This window comes from Mustela nivalis, assembly GCF_964662115.1.
Source record: "Mustela nivalis genome assembly, chromosome: 1".
NCBI classification, from domain to species: Eukaryota; Metazoa; Chordata; class Mammalia; order Carnivora; family Mustelidae; genus Mustela; species Mustela nivalis.
Genome location: NC_139020.1, coordinates 117,500,111 through 117,513,533, shown reverse-complemented (window position 1 = coordinate 117,513,533; position 13,423 = coordinate 117,500,111). Strand labels below are relative to the sequence as shown.

Genomic DNA, 13,423 nt, shown 5'->3' with positions numbered 1-13,423 from the left:
CAAGACCCCAAGATCATGACCTAGGTCGAAGTCAGATGCTTAACTGACTGAGCCATCCAGGAACCCTACCTCCCTTTTTTGGATATTACAGGGCATAGTGCATTGTGTAAGTGCAGGAGGTGAAAGTCTTACAAATAGGATTGCTGGGCTGAAGGCTATACACTTTAGAAATGTTGATAGGTACTGTCAAACTGAGTTCTGAAACACTGTGTCAGTTTGTCCTCTTACTAGGTTTGATATATATATATAGGTCCAGTGGGATAGATCAAATGTGGCTTGCTGTTTTGTGTTTCCCCAATCATTAGTAAAGGTTAGCACCTTTTTGCTCTTTTTTAAAATTTTATTTAAAATATTTTATTTATTTGACAGAGATCACAAGTAGGCAGAGAGGCAGCCAGAGAGAGGGGGAGGCAGGCTCCCCACTGAGCAGAGAGCCCAATGCGGGGCTTGATCCCAGGACCCTGAGATCATGACCTGAGCCGAAGGCAGAGGCTTAACCCACTGAGCCACCCAGGCGCCACATCTTTTTACTTTTTATCATCAGCTGTTTTTTCTTCTTTGTGAATTGCCCATTTATGTTCTTGACCCATTTTTGTACTGAGTTGTTTTGACTTTTTCTTAATGTTTTTCAGGAGCTCTTTGTACGTCAGAGCTACTAAATCCTTTGTATGATGTATTGTTGCAATGTAGCGAATATTTGTCTCCTAGATTATCTGTTAGCATTATTTTTATTTTTGCAATTTTATCTATTCTTATTTTTTCCTGTGAAGGCTTGAAAAAAATCCTACAGTTCACACTATTCAAAAATCAATACAATGTGTAAAGGTCTTTATATGACTGTTATATTTGTCTACCCAATCTCTTCCCACTGTCAGCCTTAATTTCTTGCTAAACCTTCCAGTGTTTCTTTTTGCAAATACAAGCAAATTGGAATCCGTACTTATTTTATGCCTTTCTTATCAAGAGCAACTGAATACTAACAATATTGTTTTATCCTTTGCATTTTGAACCCCAAAATATCTCTGGAAGATCTTTTCATATCAATTTACAGAAAGCCTCATCATTCTTCTTTTTAGTGGCTGCACAATATTCCATTGTGAGGGTATACCACAGATAATTCAGTGGGCTTTTCAGATTTTTTTTACTTGTGTCTGTCCTAAAAGAAGATGGAAAACTACACCCCCCCCCCACATTTAAGATGACATTAAACATTTTTTACCCACATATTTAAATGGTTGCAAATTATATATTTTCTAGCATATTGTATACTTTATATAGTCTTAAATATATTTTTTCAAGCTTTTGGAGCTGCAAATTTAATGATTGGAAAAGGCAGCGCTTCTTGTCAAAGCAAGCAACCAAATCACACATATTTACTTCCTGTCAGAGAAAAATCTGACTTCTTTTTAAGGTGCAAGCAAGCATGTTAATTAAACACCCCTACAACAATCTTGTCTTAAGAATTCCAATTGCAAGATAGGTAGATAGGTAGATAAAAAGTTACAGCCCTGAGACTAGGCATGCTTTTGTCTTCTAGGTGAAATAAGGCACAATCCTCTTCAATGCTTCATCGGTGATCTCATCCAGTCTTGTGGCTGTAACTGTTCTCCATTCACCAATGACTCCATGTTTCATTTAGTTGTTACACTGTGACAGGCCACCCCCAATCTTAGTGGCTTAGAACCACAGTATGTGGTTTCTCATGATGGTGAGCGTTGACCAGACAGTTCTGCTTTATGTGGTGTCTGCCTGGGTGCTGAGATGGCTGGGAGCTTCAGAGTGGTCTCACTCATATGGCAGCCGGTTGATGTCGGTAGGGCTGGGACTCGCTGGGGTTCTCATCCCGATCTTTGGTTCTCCTTTGTGGGGCCTTTCCATGTGGCTTGAGCTTCTCACCACATGGCAGCTAGACTCCAAGGACAGTTTTATTTATTCTTGACTCTATCTTCTTTTTTTTTTTTCAATTGTGCTATATTAGTCACCATACAGTATAGCATTAGTTTTTGACATAGTGTTTCGTGATTCATTGTTTGCATATAACACCCAGTGCTCCATGCAATCTTTGCCCTCCTTAATACCCATCACTGGGCTCAACCATTTCCCCATCTCCCTCTTAAGAGGTCTTTTAAAAAGTTAGGTGATATAGTCCAAAAGTCAAAATTCAAATGGTGTAGAAAGATATACAGTGACTTATTTCACTCAGCATAATCTGGGTGTGGTGCATAACCAATGAATCTTGGAACACTGGAAAAAAAAAACAAAATTAAGATGTTAAAAAAATATATACAGTGAAAAGAATTCCTTTCACTGCTGTTGTCCAGCCCTTATTCTCCTTATGATTGGTATATACTTCGAGAGATTAAAAAAATAATCCCTATACAAGTCAATATATTGAGCTTTGTGTCTAAATGCTTAGGAGAAACTTCCTATTCTTAGACTATAAAAGTTTTTCTTCTTGAAGTTGGATGGTTTGTTCTTCATGCTATCCTTAAGTAGGCCTTCCTGTATACCTGCTACGAGGCCAGACTGGTGGGCTTTCAGGGAAGCCATATCATCAGAGGACAGGGAAACTCACGCGGGAACTCCAGAGACTTTCCCACCTCCTCCGTGCAGAGGGTCATCCACACAGTTCCTATGGGCATCGTCAAAGGATTTTTCATAATTGAATATTTCTTAGAACTTTCCAACCTTGCAGCAGAGGGAAGAAGCCAGATGAATTGGGGCAGTTGGGCAAGTAAGATCCAGAAATGTGCCCCTGCCTGAAGCAGGGGTAGAGAAGATCAGGCATCTGGTGTTATGACTTGTCCCTGACTCAGGGCTTTGGAAGGGCCACTGGCTTAGAGTTGTCCTCAGTGGCAAAACTGACACTGGGGATTTTTTGTTTTTGTTTTTTTCAGTTTATCTGTCTACTCAGGTCGTATGCTTTTAGAATTCCAATCTGATAGGAGCTTGTTTTCTATCGTAAGAGAATGCACCAAGTTCATGAAGCACCTATTTGCCCTCCCCCCGTCCTCTGGGCTTCATATTTTCTATATCTTATTTTGTTTTTTTCCTGTTAAAGGTCATTCAGATTTTGTAAGATCAATCTTATCTTTATCTAAAAGATGGAGAAAGTTAAATGTACAGAAGTTAAGTGATTTGTCTCGAATTACTCAGCTAGAAGAAGAAATTTGGGATTTGAACCCATTTGGTCTGATTCCAAAGCTTAAGCCCTTTCCCAACACTGAGAAGACTTCAGATTAGCAGTATAAACAGATTAGAAAGAGATTATTTGTAGATTTATGGGAATTAGTTATTTTTAAGAACCATAAGCAGAATTCATTTTCTGAAAAGTAAAGTGATCATGGCAACGGATTCTTTTCTTTTTGAACACGAGGGCCAAGGAAGAGAGAATTGAACTTGGTCAGTGTGTAGCTACTCTGGTTACCCATTCCTGGGGTGGGGAGCCGGGGTGAGGGCATTCAGGTGTGTCAGATGCTCTGATGTGATAGTGGGTCGCCCTATGGAACACTCACAGATTATACATTTTCCCTGAAAAAAAAAAAATTAGAGTACTGAAAAAGATGTTTCATTCTAGATTTATGCCAACCAAGATGTTGTATTCCTCTGATGGGACCGTGGGCTCTCTCTGATCCTGTTTAACTTCATATTCATTATTTTCAACCCTGGTCATTATAGTCTGTTGTCTGATTTTATGGAAGGGGGGATGTGGGGAGGTGGGCTATTTGGAAAAGCTCTTGAAGGAGATGAGAAGGCATGAGATGAAGAGAGAAGAAGGGAGACAATTCTCTACAGTAGGACTTCCTGTGGGCTGGGTGAGGAGGTGTAAGATTTCAGCTGTGGTGACTGACGATGTAGGTTTTCCTGATTCTGTGTTGGTGAACTGCCGGAATTAAGAGATGAGAGGAAGAGTTCAGAGAAAACTCACCAGGGTGAACGGACCCCAAGATTGAAGTGCCCCACGGTCTTTTGAGTCATACCACCTCGAGTGAAGGCCCTGTTCTTAGTGGAGGTAAGATGGTGGCAGCACCTTACTGGCTGTGAGAGAAACACAGGAGATAATAAAGAACTCTCTGGGCCGATTACCTAGGTCTCCTGGGTCGGGTTCTGAGGTGTTCTTCCCAACAATATAGTGGCTTTTTTTTCCCTTCTTCTTCAAGAAGAACTACTTTATAATTTTGGTGCTTTAGAGCGAGAAGGTGCCTACCAGCTAATGATGTTCTGAGTAGGAAATAGGAGGTCAGGGGAGTGAGTTGTGGAGAATAGTGGAGGAACCAGCTCCTGTGAGTTGCCTTCATCAGGATGGCTTAACAGCAAAAGCCCGTAAGGCTTAAGGAAGAGTGTCATGGATGCTTCTCCTTGCCACCTTTATCCCCTGCCACCACACTTCTTATCTAAGGCCCAGACTTCTGCACCCTGCCTTTTTAAAAATTTTTTAACAATTGAATAAATCTACTTGTTATTCCAAATCATAATTTGTACAAATTAAGCTCTTTAACACCAGATCATGTACATATACAAACATCCTCAAAATTAAATGTTAATTTGGTAACAAAGAGTAAGATGTTAATTTAGCATCTCTGATGATGGTAGAACACACCGTATTATTTTTTTTCCATTTCCTTTTTTTTATTGAGGTATAATTGACAAATTAGTTTTAAGCGTAGTGATTTGTGATTTTAAACATAGTGATTTGATATTTGTATATATTACAGAATGAACACCACAATAAGTCTAGTTAATGTCCACCACCATATATAGTTAACAATTTTTTTTTTGTTATAAGAACTTTTAAGATCCACTCTTAGCAACTTCCAAATATGCAATATGGTATTATTAACAGTAGTCACTGTGTTGTACATTACATCTCCATGACTTATTTATTTATTTCTTTAAAAGATTTTATTTATTTATTTGATAGAGAAAGCACAAGCAGGGGAGCTAGTGGTGGGCAGAGGCAGAGGGAGAAGTAGACTCTCTGCTGAGCAGAGAGCTCAACGTGGGGCTTGATCTCAGGACCCTGGGATCATGACCTGACCTGAAGGCAGATGCTTAACTGACTGAGCCACCTGGACACCCTGACTTATTTATTTTATAACTGGAAATTTATACCTTTTAACCACTTTCACCTATTTGCCCTCCCCCCGTCCTCTGGTAAACGCCAGTATGTTCTCTGTATTTATGAGCTTTTTCCCCCCCTTGCTTTGAAGCAATATCTTTTGCCAAAATGTAAATACTCCCCAAGGGCCTAAATGTAAAGATCTCATCAGGAGACCCTTAGAGGGGATGAGATTTTCATGATACTTTCCACAGACCTGGGATGGATAAGCTTTGAAGAGGCAGAGAAAGAGAGGATGAGTCTGGCTCTTGGGGCAGAGGATGGGAGTTTTGGGGTGGCATGCTGTGGTTGGATATTCAGGGCAACATGGGGTTCTATTGAGTGGCAGGGGTAGAGGGAAGAACTGTAAATACTCATAGCAGAGGGAAGGGAGGGATTGCATCTCCTCCATTAAACAGTTTGCTTTAGTGCCCCGTGCGATGAAAGGTTGTGTGCAGGCTTCATGAGCAGGGGCTCCCTGGCCAAGGGAGAGTTAAAGATCTCAGCGGAGGCTAGAGGTAAGCAAGGATGAAAGCGACACAAAAGCCAGGGCAAGGCAGGCTAATTAGCTTCTGCCTTTCCCTCCTGCTGCCTGGCCTGATATTTGAGGTGACATTTAAAGTTATTGTGCAGATGTGCAGTGGACCCAGGGCAGAATGAGCGCTTTCTGGAGCCTGTGGGGAGATGAGGCTGATTTCTTTCCCTCCCAGCGGACAGCTTCTTAAGCTCTTCCATTAGGGCCCTCTAGGAGGACTTGGGAGGTGGGACCTCCCCTTACCTTCCAGGGGACCCAGAATCTCCCTCCTTACTGGACTCTTGGGGTGTGTGGGGAGTTAGGTTCACACTAGAATTCAACCAGAAGAGTTAAATAAAGTCAGGGCTGCATGTAAGAGAGGAGAGCTGGGGACAGAATCGTCTGGGGAGCTCGTTAAATATGCAGGCCTCTGGGACTGAGGCCTAGTTTTCTGCGTGGATAACAACCCTCTGAGGTGATTCTGCTGCCCATTAAACTCTGAGAGCCTCTGAGGTAGAGAAGGAATGAGGTTAGCTGGGAAAGGCCTCTTGGGAGAGATGGACTTGAATTTCAACCTGATAAGTGATACTTGTCATAGGTGCTGTCCTCAGGTGTGGACCTAAGGAGCCTCTTGACCTGGGCATACCAGGCTCTCCTAGGAGAGCTTGGTCGGGGTCCTTCCCATCCCATGGATGGTGTCCTAGAGAATGTACTGCCACAGGCTTCACTTCACCACTAGGGTGCTCATCGCCAGCGGGACAGAAGTGGTGTGGGAGGTGGCTGAGGATGGTGTCTGTTGGAGTGTTTGATTCATGTTGCAACTGAAGCACAGCTTGTAGGGCAAAATGGCAGCCTGATGGAGCTCACTTCCTGGGGCGGGGCGGGGGGAAGAACTCCATGTTGGCGGATTGTCTCTGTTCTTGTACCCATCCACGCTGCCTCCTTTGTGGTTTTCCCTTGTCTCATCGCCCCGTGTGTCTCAGGAGCTGGCCGGTGCTGATGTGGGAATGGCGGTCATCATCCCAGGAGATGAGTGGGAACAATTGGGGACACGATTGGTTCTCTCCTCCCTCCATGCTGTTTGCCTTCTGCTCCATACACTGTGCTTGCTTTATCTGATCGGGAACACAGTGTTTTCATGTTGGGGCGGGTGGAGAGAGGGAGAAAGAACAGTGCCAAGTTAAGAAGAAGGAACACTGAAGAGAAGGCAACATATCTGTGATGTGACATCGAGTAACCAGTGAGCATCAGCCCTCTGGAATAGACATACTGTTGCTGACCTGGAGAGGCCGTTTGTCCCTGAAGAGTATGTCTCTGTAGCCAGCTAGGGAGGCTGGAGGGACCATGCCAATGGGAATGGTCATGCTTGCTTTGGCCATGATGAAAGAAGCAGCCACTGAGAAAGCATTGTTTAAGAGAAAATAATGCCAACAAAACTTAATAAAGCTATGTCTTGGCCAGTCCCCCATCCTTTCTAATTGCCCTGCAGCTAAATGGCAACTCGCTGTTTTATTCAACGACTAGAGGGGCTGCATTTACACTAAGACTTAAAAAGGCTCCATGGGGGTTGGAAAAATGAGCATTGGTTCGGCCGGGGAGCTCTAAGGAGCCCAGCTTGATTGATTGGGGCTGGTTTTAGTAAAATTCCCAGCTGAATGGGTTCATCCTGGGCCTGACCCAATAGGTAATGCTTATGTTCCTAGGTTCACAGTTTGTGGGGGAAGTGCTTCCACCCATACTGTTCTTTAACACATTTATTTCCTTTCTCTCTCTGAAAACAAAGCTGTGTGGAATTGCCCTTGGTTACCAGAGGGAGGGGAACAGGGCCAGCTGCTTTCTCTAAGCCAAGAGTGGGTCATGGAACAGAGGACTCTGGTCTACACAGTGTCCACACAGTCACCGTAACCTTCTTCTATCAGCCCATCTCTGTCTGGGTCTCCTGCATGGTGGGTGAGCCATGTGTGGCTTCCTCAGTCCCCCATTTCAGATTTCTCTCAAGTTGTGTTATAGGAAGCCTCTTTCAGCATTCTTCTTCTTCTTTTTTTTTTTTAATAAAGATTTTATTTATTTATTTGACGGGCAGAGATCACAAGAGGCAGAGAGGCAGGCAGAGAGAGAGGGAGGAAGCAGGATCCCTGCCGAGCAGAGAGCCCAATGCAGGGCTTGATCCCAGGACCCTGAGACCATGACCTGAGCTGAAAGCAGAGGCTTTAAACCCACTGGGCCACCCAGGCGCCCCCTCTTTCAGCATTCTTATGCAGAGATGCTCTCCCTTGGCAGCCATAGCCAGGAGCTAAAGAAATGTGTAAACGGCATTAGTGAGGCCTGCTTGCCCATGGTGTGGCCTGACAGTGTCCTGGAAGAGCCCCCTGTTGGGAAGCAGCCCTGTTCTCCAGGTCCTGACCTTCTGGAAGGGCTTCCATTGCTCTGGGAAATGTGTCACAGTTCCTCAGGGAACATTCCAGAGCCCCGGAAACTCTCTTTGGGAGGACACAGATGGTACAGATCTCTTTCTCAGCGCAGCTACCTACTAGGCACTCGATGGTAAGCAAGTTGTTGAAACTCTTGGAAGGCACTTCTCTCTGCTGTAGCCTGGGGGAAATGATCCCTATCCTACAGACCTTGCAGGGCTGCTCAGAGACCCAGAGGAAATGATGGATATGACTGTCTTTTGTGGGCTACAGAGTACTGGCTACACCTGAATGATGGATTCTGTTGCTTGGGAAGGAAGGGGGAGGCTGCGAGGTCAGTGCACTTCTGTCTGGAGAGAGGAGGGGCTTGCATTCTTGTGTGAACTACAGGCTGGAGTCTTGTCCATTTAAGGTAATAACAAAATAATACTAGCAGATTCTGAGAAGTGGCTTTTAGGCAGTGTGTCTGCTCGGTCCCACTGCTGCCCTTTCTGAAGGGACCATGAGGCAGTGGTGGTGCTGATGCAGAGGGTGGCAGGGGAGGGGGGAGATTGTGGCCACACTTGCTTTCTCTTCTTCCCTCCTAGCTCACAACCCACCCCCAGGCCCACCCCAGCCTCCTCCTCAGTCTGAGTTTTTCCCTAATCTGCAGCCGGTCTTATCTGGGAGGCCTATGCTCTTGGGAAGGGCAAATGCTGAGGGAGGACTGCTCCCACCAGCTGCCCAGCAGAGACCAGGAGGCCAGGAAAGCCAACATTTCTGTTAGGACAGTGAGAAGGCATTGCTGGCGTGGGCTGAGTGAAAAAAGCTGTGGTTGGGTAGTTTTGGGGCTTAGAGAACAAAGTTGTCCTGGACCTAGAGTCCCCTTGGGTTTTATTTCTGTGAGCAGGCCTCCTGGTCACCAGGGGCACAGCCTCACCCTGTGGGTGGCCAGTCAGTCCACCGTCAAATGGGCTCCCAGCAGGGCAAGCACAGAGAGCCCTGTCGTCTTCCTGTACACCTTAGGGTGTGCCCAGGAACTTGGATGCCATGGTGCGTTCTGCTCTTTGCCATTAAAATGAAATGGTGTGTAAGGAGGGCACGTGATGGGATGGGCACTGCATGTCATACGCAACTGATGAATTCTTGAACTCTACAATCTGAAACTAATGATGTACTTACTGTATGTTGGCTAATTGAATTTCAATAAAAAGAAAACAAAACAAAACTGAAAGAATGAAATTGTGTGGCATTCCCAGACTCACTTGCCTGTTCGTCTTTCAGGTCGTAAATACTCGAGCACTTGCAAAGTTCAAGGCACTATACGAAGTACATGGGGGGATACAATGGTGGTTACAAAGCACTTCCTATATTCATGGATTTAATGATCGAATATGGGAGCAGAATCTTATACAAGGAGAAAGTGAAATGAATATAAAGGGGAGGACCTGGGTTGGCAGCCTGATTTGTGGCATTTGAAGTAGACATTGGGGAAATCAGAGGAAGCCATGGTATTGTCCGGAAGAGAAGGAGCAAGGGCCGGAGGTGGAAAACCACAGAATGTATGGACGTGTGGGAACTGAGAAGCTGGCGAAAAGGAGATGGGTTGGCCGGAAGGGGGACAAACCCTTGAGCACCACTCTCCCAGAAATGATGCCTCCTTCCTTTCCCTAGAACTTCACAATACCTTTGTGGGGCAAATGTTCTCTCTGATTTACAAGGAGGTAGCTGGGGCTTAAGGAGTTGAAGAAACTTGGTTGAGGCCAAGCAACTAAGTGATAGCGGGATTTGAACCCATGACTGGGTGACTACAGAGCCTGTCCTATCTCCACTGTAACAGAGGATTCCTGAATGGACATAGGGAGAAAGGGTTTGTGGTCCTTTTCTGCTCCTTTTCTGTGGACCTTGCTTTCTTGGGCAGGAGTGTCTGTGGTCCTTATGGAGTGAGGCAGTCAGGCTGTGGGTTTTCTGGGCTGGTCTTAGAGTCCTGGATGGCTGAGCTCCTGCCTTCCTACCCCAGTCCCATTAGGGGAGCTGCTGGCCTCTGGTGTGGGAGGCAGGGGAAGCCAGGATGGTGGGAGATTCTGGAATGAAATTCAAGACGTGGCCTAGAGTGTGGATTTTCATTCCCAAGTCCACCTCTCAACCTCGCTTCTTTGTGAGAGCCCCTCCCCCTGCCATCTCTGACCTCCCCTTGGGCCCCTGCAGGCTAGGTCTGCACAAGGCGGCGGTGTTCTGCACTTGTTCCTTTGTTGCTGCGAAACGGCTCAGGCACAGTCAGCCTCTGTGTGGGAGGACTGGTGGCTGTCTTCGCAGGCAGGCATTTGCTCAGAGCAGGCTGCGCGAGAGCCCAGCGTCAAGGAATTCCGGCCTCCTCGACTCGGTGGTGGTGGGATGAGGCTCTGCTGAGGGACTGGCTGTGAAGGATGACTTCAGGGTGGGATGACGGACCGCTTCTGGGACCAGTGGTATCTCTGGTACCTTCGCTTGCTCCGGCTGCTGGATCGAGGTATTCCTGAGTGAGTGTGTGTGTGTGTGTGTGCGCGCTTGTGAAAGAGAGACGGAGGCAGAAACACACACACACAGACAGACACACACACGGAAAGACATGGAGTGCGGGCAGCAGGGAGCAACAAGAGAAAGAACAGGGAGTGAAACAGGCTTGTGGCCAGCCCGTGGAAAGTAAAGAAAGGCTGTTTTCCTTGGGTCATTGCTGACCCAGCTGGCAATTGGGATCCCAGGGCCATTTGGGAGCATCTGTATATCAGAATCTCATTTCTTCCTGGGTTTTTTTTTTTTTTTCCTTTTAATCAAGCTCTGTACTGTAGTCGAAGAGTTAAGCCCTGTGTTGCAGGGCTTTTGATAGAACACTCTGGGAAGCAGTGTATCGAAGAGCAAGAACCTGGGGGCAAGCCGATGGAGGACCCAAATCTCAGCTGTGCCACTTACCAGCTCTGTGATCTTCAGCTGATTGATGTGACTTTTTTGAGCTTGCTTCCCCATCTGTAAAATGGGCTTTGGAAGACCCATTTGCTAGGGTTGTTGTGGAATTATTATTTAATTTATACCTGTAAAACACGTAACATCTGGTACATAATAGGTGCTTTGTAAGTGTTCATTTCCTCTTCACACACCTCTCAGCATCATGGACATATTACAGCGCCTGTGCTGAGGACAGCTCCCTTTGTGGATTATCTGTAGGTACAGTTGGTTCAGAATTTGTAGTTTGTAGAAAGAAAAGGGCAAGTCAGTTTTGTTCCTCAGGTTAATCTGACCTTAATGCATTTCACCCCCACATATTCATGTGATTTAAATCTCCTGATAATGTGATGCAAATCCAAATATTCTGTTTAAGAGAAAGCCACTGTTAACTTGGTTGAGTAATTGATTTTTTAAAAACGTGGAGGGCTATTTTTAAAAGCTTTGGTTCCTTTAAGAGCTTTTGGCAAGAATGAGCTCAAACCCTGATGGAAAAGATGGTCCTAGAGAAGCCCTGCTATATACCCCAAGGAGGGTTCCTCTCCAGCAGGAACATCCTTAGGTATGCCGGGAGGTCAGTGCCAGGTGGAAGCAGAAGCTGCCAAGAGAGGTGAACCAGGGCTCTTATCGGGGAGAAATCAAAGATGGAGGAAACCAAACCAGCACATGTGAAAGGCAGTCTCTCGCTGGCACTGAGAAACAGGCCGGTGGGAGCTGGGACAGGAGAAGAGATGAGAGTGTTAGGAGAGCCAGAACTTCTCACAGGTGGAGATCACAGACGGGGCAATGGGAGATCACGAGTGTGAATCCCCCTTATCTGTGTGAACTCAGGCAAGTTACTTAAACTCTCTGTGCCTTCTTTCCTTCCTTGTAAACAAGGATGCTGATGGTAATGGTACTATTAGCACTGACTCAGAGCGTTCCTGCAAGGTTTCAGTGAGAAACTACAAGTCAAGAACTTTATCCTAGTGCTTGGCATGAAGAAAATGACCCTTTGAGGTTAGTTTTTATCCAGGACAGTTCATTCTCACTCTCATGCAGATATCGTGAGAAAGACAGGGACAGGTGGCATGTAATAACCAGGAGCAGAGAAGAGTCTAATTAAGAATTATTAGAGGCTCTGAGACAATTTATACTTATGTGAATTAAAACAAAATTCAAAATAACATATGCTAATTGTAAGAAGAAATTAGGTGTTACTGTATAAGCTATAATAATAATTTATTTTTACTTTTTAGAAAATGCTTGAATCCACGGATTGCAAACTTAGATTCAAGTTCTGGCTCCATTACTTTCTAAGTGCCCTTGAATACATGGTTTGCTCTTAAATGGAACCTTAGTTTGTTAATTTGAAAAATGGGAATATTAATACCAATACCTGTATTACAGAACTTGGGGGACATTTCTTATGTTAGTGCATGTAAAAGTTCTTAGAAATGTCAGGTTAATAAACTGATGGATTAACCTGTGTTCCCAGACAGCAGAAGTTGGTTGCCAGAATCGTGTGTTCTTCCACAGAACTTTTGTCTTCCTGTATGGGTGCAGCTGAAAGTTTATGGTCTTTCATAAACACTGCCTCTAGGAGTTTCTTTATTATGGGGCTTTAGACTAGCGCCTTCTGACTATAGAATATCTCATCTCTAGGCTTTCAGGGGCTGCCCAGTTCTGGTTAGTGAGTATCTTAGTATTACACATACATATGGGTACACACCCACATCTGTATTCAAGCAGAAGTTTTGGCTGTAGAACTCCCCTCTAGAAGCTAATGTTAGCAAGCCTTGTATAAACAGTGGCATGGTAGACAAGCTAACTCATGGGACATGCTCAGTAAATATTTGCTGAATGGATGGATGGATGAATGATGAGCCCGTCCTTCTGGGCAGTGAACAAAGTTCTCTTAGATCTCTCTTTAGTGTATCAGAATTTAGCTCCCTTCATCTGTTTTGGATTTCTTGTCATTTCACCCTCATCGCTGTCATGCCTTGTGTCATCTCAAAAGTAACAGGTCTCAAGAAAATGAGCAGAGGATAAGAAATGAGAAGAAGTGGGCAATGATGAGTTTAGCCTAGGAAATTGAAATAATCGACAGGCTCTGTGGCGCCTGAGTCATTCTCTTGGCTGTGACTGAGGGATAAACGAATCTGTGATTTGACACATCTAGGAAGAGGGAGGAAACAGAACACATCAGGGAGCGGAAATAAACTTTACTGAGAACTGACGGTTCATGCTTGGTGATTACAGACAAACCTTTTGTCTCCCCCATCATTGTTCAGTTAAGGGCAGGGACCTTAAAAAAGAAAAGGGATTGTTTTTCAGGGCTATATTCACTGTATGTAGGGATTTATATGGTAAGGAACTACGAGCTTGCTCAGACATGATTATTTTGATGGGTTATTTTGTTAATAGCCTCTGCTGTTTTTATAGTGTTTCTTACTGGATGTC

The 13,423-nt window shown here is 44.9% G+C and overlaps 1 protein-coding gene across 20 annotated transcripts in view; it reads left to right on the top strand.

The window, feature by feature from the left end:
• Positions 1–13,423, top strand: part of KALRN (kalirin RhoGEF kinase) — a 661,801-nt gene that overhangs the window by 55,519 nt on the left and 592,859 nt on the right. For 4 of the 20 annotated variants that reach the window (XM_082700855.1, XM_082700852.1, XM_082700850.1 and 1 more), the window contains exon 1: positions 10,287–10,511. The exons of 15 other annotated variants lie outside the window; for them this stretch is intronic. In XM_082700855.1, the coding sequence (XP_082556981.1) occupies positions 10,445–10,511 (67 nt within the window). In that variant the 5' untranslated portion in view covers positions 10,287–10,444. Of the gene's footprint in view, positions 1–10,286; positions 10,512–13,423 lie in introns of those variants that run through there. One more of the 20 variants, XM_082700866.1, reaches the window with a different exon arrangement.